This window comes from Apteryx mantelli, chromosome 4 (assembly GCF_036417845.1).
Source record: "Apteryx mantelli isolate bAptMan1 chromosome 4, bAptMan1.hap1, whole genome shotgun sequence".
Lineage (NCBI taxonomy): Eukaryota > Metazoa > Chordata > Aves > Apterygiformes > Apterygidae > Apteryx > Apteryx mantelli.
The window spans coordinates 27,146,229-27,163,016 of NC_089981.1; the positions used below are offsets into that span (position 1 = coordinate 27,146,229).

Consider the following 16,788-nt stretch of genomic DNA (forward strand, 5'->3'; position numbering starts at 1 on the left):
GAATAGTTTTAAACATGTTGTGTGCTTTTTACCAGTATTTCTTCTAGTCTTGAGGCGAGAAAACAGCACTATGAAAGATCTACAGGCTGAAGATAGAAAAGTCCAGTGAAACAACTGCACCATAATTGATTTCTGTCTCCTATTTTTTTATGAATTCATCTGTGATGCTCAGTGCTCTCACACAATGTTTTTGGTGGTTTACAAAGAGTCCAAGAGCTATCTCTGCTGCCAGCCCTTCCAAATTCACAATGTTCTGCTTATTTCTCTAATCACAATAGTCTCCTTTTGTTGGGTACTTTACTGCCAGATAATTGACCTTGACATCGGTTATGTGCCCTCATTTTTGGCTTGGGATGCAGAACTCCTGTTGCAGTCAATTATTTTGTAGGGCAGCCTGCAACAACATGGGTTCTTTCTTCAATCAGTAAACAGAAGTATTTTTGATATCTTGGAATAGCCTTCCACTCTACAATTCAACATTGTTTTTTATTCTTCACTCTAAGGGAAATTGTTTACTAATAGGCTTCCATGGAAATTGTACACAGAAACCCAAAGAGAAATCTGAATTTATACAGCACAAATTATATTCAGATTGAGGGAATGAAACTCTAGCTCTTGTCTTCCAAAGCAGATTGACAGACCAAATCATATCTGTACAAGAAATCCAAAAAAAAACCCCAAACAGCAGTCTGAACAATTCGAGAATTGTTTCCTAATTCAGAATAGTATTAAGCAGTAGCAGTCTATACATCGAGGGCGCAGGCTAAATAGAGACATGAATATGAAAGACAGATTTAAGAAGCTTCTAAAAGTGCCTGCTTAATGAATGACGTTGCTTTTTTTTAAAAATGTAATGAAAAGTATTCAAAATGAAACTGCTGGTGCAACCTAAATTAACATCTTTATCATACATTAGACAGTATCATCACAAAGACCATGGGAATTTCAGCATTTTCGAAAAGGATTGGTTCTAATTCATATTTATGCTAAGTCCGCTTTGCACTGTTCTACCCATGCTAAAGGAGCTTTAAAGTAAGAGTAAATTACATATTTGTACTTTTATGGTGATGTAAAGGACTGTACTAGAAACAATGACTTTTAGTTACGGAATTAATGAAAAATGGGGTATGACGTGTACTGGATGGATACAGGTAAAACGAGATCCCTGTTGCAGTTCAATACAGATATAAATTTTGATTTTGAGGAAATGCAGGTTGTGATTTCTAGAGATTATTTGATGCTTTTCATGCTGTTGTGTGACTTCCTGTTGTTGCCCAAAATTCCTTTTTCTCCTAAACAAAGAAATTCAGAGAATTTTGTTTTAAGAGACCAAGGGAAAAAACCTTGAAAACAAATCAGGACAGCTTTTTGAACTGAAACAGACAGCTTATATGGTATCTTTTATTTTACTAGTGTAGGTTATTGAATAATAAAATGTAACATTTTATCCAAATCGGATTATAATTAAGTGAAACACCATAACTGAGCCCATTAACTTCTTAAACTTACTCTTCCTTGTGTTTACCTTTAAATAGCACAGAAAGCATCAGCTGGAACAGTTTACCTAACTGACCTTGTGCACCCATCATTTTTCCACTGTTTTGATGGAACAAACAGCATAAACCTTCCTTCATAACTGTAGATGTGGGAGTTGAGATGTAGTTTCCTTTTCAGAATGAAACAGGAGACAGATGTGTTTTTTAGGATACTGTATTCTATGTTTACAGTAAATATTTCAGTAAAATAGAGAACAAAAGTACAAAATGGATTCCAATAAAATCTGCCAAGTGCTTTGCCCTGTTTGAAATCCTGCTGCTTTTTCTTTTTCTTCTTCTTTTTAAAGAACATACCAATTAAGTTGGGAATAGGTATGTTAAAATGGCAAAAAATTAGCATCACAGAATAAAAAGATAAATAGTAGATGTGTGAAGAGAAAGATACAAAGACATTCTCAATAAATAGCTAGAGGAAACAATAAATAGCAAGAAAAACCATATTCTTACATATTTGTGCTTGGTATTGTCTTCCATTCTGTTCTTGTACCAAACATACATATATTGCTTTAGCAATCCAGCAAGGGGTAATTCCCCTAGGGTGAGCGATTGGCTAGCACAGAATAATCCTGCCATGTCTGCAGCTGGACTTTTATGAAATCCCCCATAAACACAAAAAGAAAGTTTTACGATGCTTCAACTTTTAACATGAAAAAAGCTCATCCTGCTGACCACGGTGAACAGCATTTTTTAATAACTGTTGGTAAGACATAATGAAGTTTGCTGATCTCAATATACAAAATAGCCAGACTTTGAAATAAAATAAGGAAATAAACTGAAAAATGGCCAGATTCTGTTCTAATTTTTTAAGAAAAACCACCAAGGAATTCAGGGAAGATTTCTTGGAATAAATTTGGCAAGAAATTCATGGGTTTGTGCTAAACCTTATATGTGCAATAGACCACCATAAAAATCTGTGTATCATCAATATATTTTAAGGAACAGAGTGGAACTCAAAATCTACATAGGCCTTCTATTGCACCCCTACATGATTGAATTTTGTTCCAAATGAGGCAGATATATATTAAAAACTTGCTGTTTTGAGTCTAGTGGGAATTCCATCTGAAGCCAGCTATGTCTTTAAAATATTTGAGTTATTTTTAATAATAAAATTATTAATGGGAAGTTGTGAATGATAACTTTCTAGCCCTTCAGCAGAAGGTAATCCGTAAAGAGACTTCAAGTGATTTGCAATTTATCTTCAATTATACTTTTTTGTAATACATAAATAAATGTGAACTAACAAATGGATCACATATAAGCCATAAATCAGACATTTTAACTTAAAATAGTCTGCGTTTTGTTGCCTTGTCTTACAAAAATAATCCAATTCTCAGTCATTTTCAGTCTAATACATAGACATAGTCTAATAACATAATTCTCTACATAGAAGTATATGGTGTATATACATTTCTCTGCAAAATGATGTAAGCAGTAACTCTTTTTTTGTTTTACCAGTGTAAGATGTTTAAACTAAAGCCTTTATACTGTTTATAACTACTGTATACATGCATAGTCTGAATGTTGCTAGACTACAGCTTTGACTGAGGCTGTAATATTATACTACTGTAGCTTGAGCTTAAAGTAAGTACACAATGGGTGCTTTTGTGAGATTTACTGTTATTTCATTCTTTATGGGGAGGTAAGTTTCAGGGGTGTATAGCATAGAAGCATTTTCCTTAATGCAATCGATTTTTCTTCAGCCGTCTAAAGAGCTGTCAGAAAATAGTTCTGAAGGGATCAGAAAACAACGGTAATTTGCCAATTTAAATGTTTAGCTCGTTTTGCAGCAGTCAGAAGTGGAAAATCCTAATAATATTAATACCGTTAAATTGTGAACAGGTCAATTGATTGAAGAATGTTCATGTTACCTCCTCTTTTATATTTACCTAACTATTTTGGGACAGATCGTTGGCTCCAGAATAGATGGAGGTGTTAGCAATGCTGGCAGAGCTGAGAGGTAAGGGAACTGTTGTAACTGGCCAGCTGAGGATTTCCTTGGCAAAGAGGAGATGGTGTAAATAGGAGGGGATTTCAAGGCAGGGTACCTAGCTGTACATCACCATTCTTCACAGATTTGAAGAACTATGAGGATTAATGCTGGGTTCTGGAAATCTCAACCAGGCAGAAAACATCCTTGGGTGGACACTGGAACCATGTGCAACTAAGCTGAATTGTAACCCGGAGCTCTCAAAGAAGCATGTTTCTATCTCCTCACTCCAAAATCCTATGACAGGCAAAAATCTAGCCAAACTGGAAGATCAAGCATGTGGAATTTGGTGTGATAAAAAGTATCATTAACATGAATGTCTTTTAGGAAGAACTACAACTAAAGGAAAACATAATGGCCAGAGATGCAGGCTAGAAACTCCAGCTCTTCCGTTCACTGACAGTGGTTAGAGTTTAAATAAATGCTGTTTGATTTCCTCCCCCCTCCCTGCCCCGTTAAATTTTATTTCCTAGAAAATGGCAACACTCATCTCCAGTACCATATGCAATCCATATAGGTTGTGATGTCATAAAACACGGCTTTCTGGGAGACAGGGCCGGGACTTGAGCAGAATTTACAGTGACAACCTGGTCATCCCTAAATAATAACAGAGCTCGTGTGAGAAGTAGGTGCCGAGTTACCGAGCAGGTGTGGGTGCCCCTTGTCTAAGCGCTAGCAAATTTCCTGGTTCAAGATGAAGGTAGCAGTTTGTGACACTAGCCGTTTAGGTGGTACGGTTAATACATGTTTACAGTTCTTCTGTGAGATATCGGTAATTTAAAGCTCACAGTACCTGCCCAGCAGCAAGCATGCACACCACGTTTGATTTTTGTTTACCGTGTGAATAAGAACTGCATTTCTGAATAAAAAATGCAGTAGGCCTTTAACTTTCCTGTTACACCAATCGAATTCTCTAGTATACTAGCTGGATTCATTCTACAATTTGGCATATGCTAGGATGCAGTCTCAAGTAAAAGGCATCTCTCTAAATTCTGCTTCCTTATGCTCAGTTGACCTGCTCCCTTTATACTTTGAAAAGAGTGGTACTCGGACAAATATATCCCTGCCTGTTGAAATATGGATATGCAAAAGAGTTTTGCTAACTGGATAAATATTTCCACCATACTCAAATTTCTTAACCATATCTTTGCCTGTCCTTTAGGGCTAAACACTGGAAAACTATCACATTATCAAGAAACCTCACATCTTGAACAGATTTTTTTTCTTCTTGCTGCATATAAAAAGGCAATATGCTTCTAGAAAGGCAAACATTTCAAGGGAAATATTAGGCTTCTGATCCTTTTTGTCACCTATAACACAACAAGCAGCTTACATTCAATCATTCTGAATATTTTCAAAATCTGTTATTAGAAGAGCTATTGGAAGTTTTTTTTTTAAAAGAGCTCTTCTCAAAACAGTTTTTGACATTGATATTGTGGTGTTCTTTGATGCAGGCTTGAGGATTCTTTGTTTTGTGAATGTATTCTAAGAAATACCAGAAAAAGGTTAGCATCAGCAGTTGTTGGATGGACAAATTAGAATTAGCTGTGTATGGCCTGGCGACAACTATGTAGAATTTTGCTGTGACCATGTGTGGGTTTCTTTTTATTTTGCTTTGTGGAAACAGTCATGTTAATGTGAACGTTTTTCTGTGTCTAAGAGTTTGTGGAGGAGGTACCTGTGGGTTTTTAACAATAATAGTTTATATGCTTGACAACATCCAATCATAAAACAGAAACATTCTCATGTGAGGTAGGTGTTCAATTTTATGAATAAAGTATTGAAAGATGTTCACAGCAAATACATTGGCTGAAAATTGTTTTCACAGGACATTTATGAAATCATTTAAAAAGTGAAAATTCAGTGAAAAATCCCTAGCTGTTTTTAAATCATCTGTAAATCGTCATTTGCAAACAGGAGTATGATGACTGTGTCAAATGAATTACCACAGTGTTTTTGCTCACTGCTAGCCAGGTGTGCCATACAGCAACAGATGTTTGATTTTTATAAACTGTGCAGAGGCTTTAAGAGTAGGGCTAGCAGTACCCGCAATAGCAGTAGTACATGATGCTACTGGAATATTATCTTAGACAGAGTGTTCATGATTTGACTGTCTCGGGTGGTTCCTGAGCTTGAAGGGCTTTGGTTTTCCAGTAACTCTGTGGCGTGATATTTATCAGAATTAGAGTTTGGTCAATGAGCAATTAAGACTCAAGATTCAGGGTCTTGTAAATAAGCTTTACATTATTTTGTGTATTGATTCAGCCAGTGATTAATGATAAAAATGACAAAAACTGCCAGTAATGTATTAATTTGTGAGCAACTGCTTTATGGAAAGCAAATTTTTCTGTCCTTTCAAATTTTGGAATAGAAAAACACAGTGATCAAGAAGTTATAGATTCATTAGACTATTCAAGCACATCTGACTCAATTTCTCCTGCTAAAATAACATAATAGAAAGATCTCTACTTGGTCAATATTGCTCTAAAAAAAGCTTGGGAATATATTGAAATACACGATTCTTTAAATGGATTAGGAAAACAGGCATATATGTCTGATAGCCAGTCAATAGTAAAACAGTGACTTACAGGGCACTTAGGTTTTTCTGATATTGAAGCATATTTGTTTACTGTAACATCTAAAGTATGATGGAGATTCTCTTCCTTCACACAAGGTACCTCCCTTCTTTTTTTCCTCTTAGTTTTATTAAAGGTAATGATCCAGAAATAATACGAGAATATTTGAGAGAGTCTTTTAATATAGGAAGTAGGTTATTAGTTAATTAATCCAAATGTAAGAAGTACATTTAATTAATTCATAGCCGATAAGGACTTGACCATGGAGAGGGTTCAGCAACCTGACCTTAACTCAGCAAAGCATTTAAATATACATACTTAATTGTAAGAAGAAACATTGTGTCGTTTCCAACAGTAGAACTAGGAACATTCTTGTAGTAAAGTTTGTGTTAAATTCATTGGCTGTGGCATAAGCCTCTTCTAGTTGATGTGTGGGATTGCTCCAGCATGCTTAGAATCACGAACAATAAAAAAAGGACATTATGTGATGCAAAGTTAGATATCAGAAGATGAGTTGTGCCAGAAGTAGAGGCAGTGTACCCTTAATTGACTCTCCCCATGTATTTGCATTATGAAAGTAAATCAGATCTGACATGGGGTCCTCAAGAGGTCTTAGTTCTTGTAGGCTCTGTCCATACAAACAAGAACATCTTTCTTTCTTTTTTTTTCTTTTAAGTACTTTGCTTCAAAAGCTATCCTATGCATTAAATCCTGAAGAACAAGTAGCATTCTGATCATGGATTTAAAGGCCAGCAATAAAATACCAGAAGTATTCCTAAGTGATGTAGGAGTCTACCTAGCACTTCTGTAGTAAATTACATGCCTACAGATAGATGGACACACAAAGTTACTTGGTCACCCATCTGCTTTTTTAGGTGCTTATAAATAATCTCAAGGTCCACTCACTAACAGTCATGAAACAGAAGCTCCTATCAGGAGTTTCGAAGATCTAAATTTAGGACTTAGTTGTCTGCGGTGGCTGTTAGGCAACTCTCATGTGCCTGAGGCCTTTTGAGGATCTCTGTCCAAGTGCTAGTTTGCAGTATGCTTTAAATAAATGCATAAAATAAGCAAAAGCATCAAAAGGTTTAATCCTTGTAGTTACTAAAAAGTTTACTCTCCAGTTGTCCTTGGGGGGAGCTAAGGCCAACCGATGCTTTACAGGACCAGCATCTGAACCTCAGAGGAACGCAGGCAGACCTCCTAGGAAAATCACACGCTTTGCTTTGCTTTGGACTTGCCAAGGGCTTCCCACCTCCAAATGTAGGTAATCGTGTCCACCTCTTGTTTTGCCTTTCAGACAACAGCCTCAAATTCCAATCACCACAGGAACGGGTGTTGTCTACCCTGGTGCTATTACCATGGCAACTACCACGCCATCACCTCAGATGACATCCGACTGCTCTAGCACCTCTGCCAGCCCTGAGCCCAGCATCCCTGTCATTCAGAGCACTTACGGTATGAAGACGGACAGCGGAAGCCTTGCTGGAAATGAAATGATAAATGGAGAGGATGAAATAGAAATGTACGAGGACTATGAGGATGATCCCAAATCAGACTATAGCAGTGAAAATGAAGCCCACGAGGCAGTCAGTGCCAACTGAGGAGTGTTCACAGAATTAAAGTACTCAGACTCATTTGGTTTTTTGGGGTTTTTTTTGAACAAAAAGTTCTTAAAGAGCCTGCATGCATGTGTGGCTCCTAAAGTTACATCAGCAGAATGGTCTTAAATGTTTCTTAAAGTGTGAGACAGATTGTTTCCCTAATTTTTCATGAACTTGGGTTTTTTGTTTTTGTTTTTTTTTAATTTAGATGAAGACATATATTAAATATCAAACATCAGGACTTGAAAACTTATATGAATCAATAGCTGTCTTACAAGTCTTACCTTTTGTCTTTTTCCTTTTGGATGCTGATAAAGGTTTAAGTTACTGTTTTAGATGGGGGTTATACATTCTCACTCAGGTATGCTGTGCCAGCCTACAGGTTGTGAATGTGTTTTTATTCTGGATTATTTTAGAAAACAAAAACTGCAGATTTCATATTGTAAAACAGAACAAGTCCGCAAGTGTGCACATCTGTGCATCATAGCTCATCTTTAAAAAGTAGTCTCTCAATTCCATTTTTTTTCCATATGTATAGCTGAACTTCTGATGTGCCAAACTTTTCATAACTTTTGAATCTTAACATTTAAAAAAAAGTCTTAAAGGAGACACTGTAAAGTCTTAGACAATCCTTTGGCATCTTAAAAAAATTATATAAAAAAACTAATTTTTTTTCCAGAAAATGGTAAAGTACTCAGGAATCTGGAGACAGGATATTCTTAAGTAGTGAACATGGTTGCCATAGTGCATGTGCCCAATTGCTTTTGCCTCTTGATGTGCCATTAGTGTGAAACTTTAAGTAAGCACAAAAGAGCGATCACCAGCTATGGACGGGCCTGTCTTAGCAGTGTGAGGCCACCTCTGACTACATTCTTTACCCCTTTGCTTTTAACCCTTGCATTCAGTCTTAACACATTTTCTCTTAAATAATTTATTCATTCCAGAATGCCAAGGGTCCAAATACTTAATATTTATTTTTAAAAGTACTGTTGGTGGCATTACACTTACAATTCATTACTGATGTTTTACAGAGCCCTTTCTTTTTCCTCCCCCAAAATACACAGGTATATGAAAATCAAAGTGCACCTGCTACTAAAATGAACATGAAACTTATGAATGGGAAATTCAGTTGTTTCCATAACAGTATATGTTCAGGGAGCACTTGGAAACACTCTGCTATATGTAATGCAAAGTAAAGTGAGTACTTCTATATGTACACACAGTGCAAATACTCCTAAAAATTTGTGTTCATAGTTATAAACCTCTATACTTAGAATCTGCAGATATGGACAGACAGGATGATGTAAAGGCAGGATTTTACCTATCTGCCATCAGGCAGATGTAAAATCCAAACTGCATATAGAGTCTGCCGTGATGAATTTTTAGGGCCTGTACAATCCTGGAGTGAGTCAAGGCTCCGTACATCGCCGTTCCTGTTGTCACCTGAAGGAAGTGTCTGCTCCCTGGAGTGTATTTATGCAGTGATTTATATGTGAGACTCCTAGTGGGGGAGGGAAGGCCACACAAATGTCTGACTTGCAAAGCTGGAAAAATAGTGCATCAAAATATTTATTGAATATTAGTCACAAGGGAATGGGAGCCAGATCTTGATGAATGTTTGTCAAGTGCTTTGGGATTGTTGGATGAAAGGTGCTATAAAAACTAAAATTTTTATTTGTATTGCTACTATAAAAATACAATTGCTAGAGAAGATTCTGGGAAAGATATAGAGAGAGATATTAAAAGATTGAAAATTTATTACTTTTCAGAGACAGAGAAGAAATCGCCTTTCCCCCCCGCCCCCTTCACTCCACTCCCGTTATTCACAAATACATCACTGTACATAATACGCAGATGCAGTGGGCCTGATGAATCCATGTGCTGAGCCACCTCAGCTCCTTTAACTTTTACTTGGACTTGGATATGCTCAGCACACTGGTGGAAAATTCAGACTTAGGCTGACAGGCATGAGTGAGCCCAGTCCAGCTCCTCTCGAAGTCCATGGGAATCTTCCCATGGGGCTACATGAGCTTTGTTCGGGGCCCAGATGATGAAAAAAGTGTAGCATTCATGCTGGTTCTCCCTGTGCAATCGCACTATCTTGCAGAAACTCGTGTAAGGTGTAATGATGAGTAGCTGTGTCAGGAGCTGTCATTTTCCTCATAGCCCCAATAATACCTATTTGAGCGGAGATAGCCAGTGTTGCCACTGTAGGAATCACATTTAAATGTGCAAAAACAACCCCCAAAACAAAGGAGACTGTTCAATTTACAGGACAATTTATAAAGATAATGACATAGAAACACAATGGTCAAATTTCTCTGGCCATTTTGTAATTTGGAACAAAATGCTATATTTTTAATATTTATTTAAATGTGTTCTGAGTCCATGTCTAGTAAGCAATAAACTGGTCTAGCCAAGACTTTAAAGGCAAATGCTGTGTCGTTAGCTGGTGAGCGCCCTCTTTAAGCTGGCTAAGGTACTGATAGAAAGTGTTTTTTGTTCTTAAATTGCTTGGGGATTTGAACTGTTTTTAATACATTCAGCTCAGATTGGGGGGAGGGTACCATTATTTCCTTTAAAATGACTATTTATTAATGTCTTACATAATTCTCCTGTTAGAAGTATCTCTCCCTCTCCCCATGTCACTTTCTTTCTCTCTTGCTCTCTTTTCTTCTGGTTTGTTGCATAGGTAGAATGCTGTATTGCTAGCATTGTATTTTATGTAATTATTTTTTGCACAAAGGCAAACATTTAGATTAGTTGGTTAATTTTTTAAAAAATTTTATGACCATGCCAAAATAATATTCTGCAGGCTTGTGGAGAACAAAGGACTGTTCTTTAGGACTGAAACTTGATTTTGCTTGTAGTACAAAAAAACACACACTCACAGATGTTGTTTCGTAAGTGTTATAAGCACTGGATATAAATGGTATTTTTTATCACTTCTGACTAATGTGAAACTGTTGTACGAAAACTACATGAACAAAAGTCATCTGTTTCGACTCGTGTGGGCCTGCCTCACAGTTGCCGGATTTGAGTCATTTTTATGTCTTGTTATTTCATTTATTTATGCAAAATACACGTATGTATGAACACTTTGTTTTAGCTCCAGCCCTGCCTCAGTGCTGATGCTCTGTATGTTAAAGCCACGTTCTCGAAAATGATTGGCGCTTCAGGAATCGCCAGCTGGTAAAAATTGCATTTATTGGCTGGGGGAGTGGGAGGAACATATTTGAATCTGAATTGTGCATATGAGCATTTTATTCTATTTATTAGCCGACATTGGCTCTAAAATGTCAGTGGAAATCAACGAAGGACAATCATAAGGATAAAAAAACCCAACATTTTTTACTTTATTATTCGGAGCTCAAAACAAAGTTTTTGATGAATTTACCATCTCATTTTAGAATTTTTTTTAAATTGTGTAAATATAACATAGGAAATAGAATTTTATTTTTTGTTCATGGATACTTAGTGAAGTATAAGTTATGTATTTACTTTTGTTCTATATCAGTGTATGTTGGTCCATATTAAATGCTGACAAGTCACTGTACCTCATGTAGATGCTGAATTTACACCCGCAGTGTGAGCGCAGTATTGTGGACTTGTAGCTGGGACAGCAAGATGCCTCACTTGTGCTCTCACTGAATGTTAATAGCATATTCCTCAAACACGGAATACTTTTTCCTTTTTCCTTAGAAAGCTGATACATCAAACGTACCAAATTTCTGATACAGCTAATAGGAAACACAGTTTGTTTTGTGAATCCAAGCAAAACTGATGAAATATTTTAGCTCCCAACAAGAATGGCGTTTTGAAGTCAAAAACATATTCCTGGAAAGATTATCATGACTAAGACAGCCCTTGCAATGCAGTCAAGATGTAATAATATTGAACCTTTATTTTCTACATTTGTTGAATCATGATATTTTCATATTAGGCTGTAATACCAGGGGAAAAAGTTCACACAATACACAAAGAGGACTTGTGAAATTGTTCTTTAAACATTGTGTTTGAGTCCCCCCAAATAACTCTGAAAAACATAACAACTCCATTCAGGTAATGCACAAATATAGTAATAATATTTTCTGTGTGAACAATTTATTTAATTAACAGATACAATATATTTTCTTTTTGGAAAATTATAAAATACTTATTTTCAAGAGAAGAACACTCCTGAAAGTCTGATACCAGCTAGAATAGATCACTTCCTATTTCATAAAAATGGAAGATTAAAGTCTTAATGGAAACGAACTGCTTCCCAGGGTTCAGGTTTATATGGAGAAATGACTCTGATGAAATAGCCGAAGTGTGATCTGCCTGTATGTTTGGGTGTCACCATTTAGCTCATGAAACCATCTGCTGAGAATACATGGGCTCCCAATGCGCTCCTAAATCAGTGTACTCAGGTGCGACAAGAGGCAGGGGGAGGGCAAACGATGGGTTTGCTCTGGGCTGGGAGTGCAAAACAAACAGCTGCGTTAGTCACAATAAATACTACGCCCTGTGTAGAGTGTACGGCAGTCAGCTGATGGCAGTTACTGCTTTGAGGAGAAACACGACCATCTCCTAATATGATCTAAAAGCATGGTCCTCTCTCTGCGTTGCCTTTCGGGTTTTGCTTTATGGTCATATCAAAGACATGACATCTCCAAAATAATTTCCTCATAAAACATACTATGAGTTTAACCCTCCTCCTCCCCCTTCCGCCCCCAATAAAACACTTGCCTACCAGCTTAATTTTAAGCATGTTAGTACTTCCATGGCAGTGATTAGGAACAGTAAAGCGCTGGCATTAAGCGGGGCAATCTCAGCTGACCCAGGGTCACAGCGCGAACAACTGCACTAGAGACGCAGCCGGCACAGCGGCAGAGCGTATGATCGGGTTCGTCATGTTTCCAATGAAAAGCTGATGAATGGGCTTGGGCCCTAGGTGTTCTGCATGCTTGTTTAAGATTCAAGTTGGCACTTAAGCATGTTCTTTTAGAAGAATAATACTATATGACTTCATGAGATCTTTTACGAAACACTTTAAAAAAAAAAACTTACTCTTTTCCTTTAAAAAAGAACCTTCCCCAAACCTTTTCTTTTTATATAAACCCATTAATATCTGTGATTTTTCTCAGATCAAACTACATTTTTGATATACTGTAATGTTCTACCACAGAAGGAAAAAAATTAAAATATATGTATATGCAAATATATTTCATTTTAATCCATCACCCTTTTTTAACTACCAGATTTGTTGGAAATGGTGACAAAGAAGTATTCTGAGATTTCACACGCTGGGTAAAAAGGGGTAGGGTGGGGTGAACTGGGCTAAAGGAAAACTTATCAAATTGGTATTTATGGCAATATGAAAGCTATAAAGCAACTTAGTGACATGGCTTGCTTTGTAATTTCCGCTTTCTAAAAACCACAAGTGAGGTCCTTGGTGCTCTTGGAGTATGGGGAATGTGCAAATATTTAACTGTTTGTATGCTGCACATTGCAGACCTGCTAGTGTGCATTCTCCGTTTGTCTTCCTTTGTCATTTGTGTTTTGCTTTCTAGAAAGCAATGTGTTTTTTTCTTGTACCTTTCTTCAGCTTGTAGCAAACTAGAATGCCTAGCATTTACGTTCATTCATTATTGTATTTCCCATGTACAAATTTTTTTATTACATTAAGACAAGCTTATAAGCTGTTACTACATAACTTATCTTACTGTAACTCTTATTTCCTGACATTGTAATTTGTTTGTGATGTATATTGTGAGATTGTACTCTATGTTAATTTAATCAGCACAATTCACTGACATGCTGGACTGACATGCTAGCTGCTGTTTCAAATTGTAAAGTTTGTGTAGAGCTGTTGGGACAACTGAGACTCTCTTGTCAAGGTACTATGCTTTGATTCCTATAGCAACACTGTGGGTGCGGCTCTGAACCACGAGGGCTGCTCGTTGGACACCCACTGGCTAATTTAACAGGCAGGTTTTCTTTGTAGAAATTCTATATACAATGCAGGTACCTACCTGGGCCCATGGCCGGTAATTATTTGGGCGTTTAGAGGAAAAACTAGTGTCTATTGCTGCTTTGAATATGTTTTAAAGTCTGAAAATGTAAATAGTTTATCAAAAAATCTTGTACAGTCCAGTGTAAAGTTTTTAAATGAACTTAAAGGTTGCCATCACATCTCACACTCTCCTCTTGATACAGTAAAAAAAAAAAAAAAAGAGAGAGAAAAAGTTTGCTAAGGATATTGATTTTAAAAAGTTCTGTTCTCAGTTTAAAAAAGAGAATAGTTATTCTTAGCTCTGCTTCATTGCATAAACAGACTTCTTGGATTTTGTTGTGCAGTATTGACGTGAGGTAAATTAAATATTAAATAATCCTTCAGTGGTACTTTTAAGAGTCTTCTCCTCCTCTGCCTCAGTAATTAATGGAAAAGACAAAATTGAAAGACACTGTCCATATACAGTATGTTCTGGTGTACGTTGGCACCTTACCTACATGTTTCGGGTGGGGGGATTTTTTTTTTTTTTTTTTTTTTTTTTGCACAAGGTGCTTTCCTGATATGTTAAACATGTCATCTTTGGGTGATACAGTATATGCCATGACAGGGGTTTAGACCCCTCAGGGGAGTGTCTATAAGACTGCCTATTTATGCTCATTTACCTCAAGACTGTCCTCTCTACCCTTAATCTATTCACCATCACTCCATCTTTTGTACTGCTGTTGACACTTACAAATTAAAGATAAATTTTGTTTTATGAAATGTGTGTGTGACTTCTTCTGTGCCTCCCTTATTATTCCTTTGAAGTTAGTATTAAAGATTGACCATGAGAAACTGATAGGAAAATGCAACTAGGCATGTTCAACTGGACTCCTTTAAATTTAGCAACTGCATCTTCTAGCTCTTAGGTTTTCTCCATGTCCTTCCATTCTACAAAGGCATTTATCAGCCTCTCAAATCCATTAACACCATACACTGTAATAGACATGCATGATAACCAACGTAATTTGATAATATTTGCTGTGTACTGTAGGTTTTGTAAGCAGGAAGTGCTGTTGGTAGCAACATAATCTCAGAAGGATTTTCATCGAGTAGAAATAAGACAAAACAGTTCTCATGTTTCTTCTTTATTTGCCTTCCCCTTTTCCCCGCATATAACATTTAAACAAACTAACCAAAGTTGACAACTTAGAAAACCTATAGTTGCCATATTGCTGTATCTGTAAACTGCTGTCATTTGCGTATTATGATTGGCTTTTGACTCAGTAATTAGTCATGGTTCTCACAGGAAAAGAACAAATTACATTGAAGAGTACCATAATGTAACATAACAGAACACTTGGGTTGTGCAACACATCAGGTTTCAGCCGCGTGTCAGTCACTGCACAAACCACCCTGAAACATCCAAGTGGGAAGGAATCTCTGCTTCCCTGGAGACAGCCTCACACGTGAAACACTTAAAAATGACATACTGCATTTTGAAGCTATATGATGAAATATTTTAGGGTCAAAAGTGGATGCAATGAAGTTGCTGACCAACACGTTACAGTGAATAAATACACAAATACACAAATTTTGACAGGTGCTTTGGTTTTTGGTAAGCAACCAACTAGTTATTCAGTCAAACTGCAACACTAAAATGGCCTTAAGGAGGAGAAGGCAGCATAAGAACTGTATTTCTGCTACTGAATCTACCACAGTTCAACGTGATGTGGAAACAGCCATAACGCAAGTTTGTAAAAAGGAATTATGGCACAGGACAGCAGTCAATCCAGCTTAAGCTACTAGAGTCAAGGACATGTGGAGATGAAGCACCATGTCATTATGTCTAAGTTTTAATTTTGTACAATAGTCCTGAGATGGGATCCAACCCTCCACTTTGATAGTTTCATATTGTTCTACTTAAGTCAATTTGTACCCTCCTCAGGGAGGAATTTTAGCTTTTTGTCTGGTCTTTCTTCCCCCTGCCTTGCTACATGATTTGACTCTTTACCTTGCTGGAATCTGCACCTGTGAATAATGGTCAACAGTCTGGGAAACGCTGATGTTGTTCTGTGTTATAGGTAGAATGAAAAGTGAGTTGAGGAATGGAATACAAAAAGTCTTTGCTTTCTACACCAGTGACCAGACAAAATGCTTATTTGACACCTAGAGATGTGCTAAAAAAATACCCACAAATCTACCATGCAGGACAGGGTGCTGGGTCTACACAGGAGCGCAATCTTCTGGAAAAAGGGAGTGTTGGAGGCTGCCGGTCAGCATGCACATCATTCCTGATTACGAGAGGCTCATGTGTGCCCAGGACAGAAGGCATAGCCTTGCACAGGCACCATCAGATGTCCTTACACGGAGGACAGCATCTTTTTTTGGCATCCTTTGGAGCCACTAGGACTCATGTAAGGGGTTTTCAGCATTACAGGGTTCAGCCTGATACTCTGTCTCCCCACCGGTTACTCGCACTGGGATTTTCCTGACGATTAAGTGCTACAGCAATAGCCCAACAGCAGCAGCTCCCACAGGATTGGGGGAGTGGAAGGAAAGAGTAGTTGATTTATTTCTTTAATATATGGTTTACAACAGAAAATATGAGCTCCAGGTTGTGTCTTTCTGAGCAGTTAATGACCAGCTGGGTTAAGGGCCTTCAAATACTGCCATTGGTCATTAACTGCCAGGAAGTATCCTTCCTGTCATCTATTATTGCTTAATTGTATCAAGACCCACTACAGTTGAGGACTGTTAAATCTGTGGATTAATTGAAATCTGACCCTTAGTGGTTCTAATAATATCAAGGCTGCTGCAGGTTAGCATTTGGGTTCTTGACATGACAGTCCATAACAAATTTCTTCAGAGCTGTTCTGGTTTATATTAATGCCTATTGGATGATTGACACACTAAAACATAATTGCCCTGTAGTAATCACTGTGGTCAGTTGTATTAAGAACTACTTACGGTCACTTTAATTTACTTTGACACCACAGACTTTAAAAGCTTCTATACTTTTATTAAAACCTACTTAGAAGTTTGATTGGCTTTGTAGCTCTTCAGGAAAAGATCACTCAGTTTTGCT

At 37.2% G+C, this 16,788-nt stretch overlaps 1 protein-coding gene across 14 annotated transcripts in view; it reads left to right on the plus strand.

The window, feature by feature from the left end:
* The window catches only part of SOX6 (SRY-box transcription factor 6), a 381,215-nt gene extending 367,272 nt beyond the window's left edge, over positions 1-13,943 (plus strand). For all 14 annotated transcript variants that reach the window (XM_067296074.1, XM_067296075.1, XM_067296072.1 and 11 more), the window contains one exon: positions 7,420-13,943. In XM_067296074.1, coding sequence (XP_067152175.1) covers positions 7,420-7,723 — 304 coding nt within the window. In that variant the 3' untranslated portion in view covers positions 7,724-13,943. The remainder of the gene's footprint in view (positions 1-7,419) is intronic.
* The last annotated feature ends 2,845 nt before the right edge of the window (positions 13,944-16,788 follow it).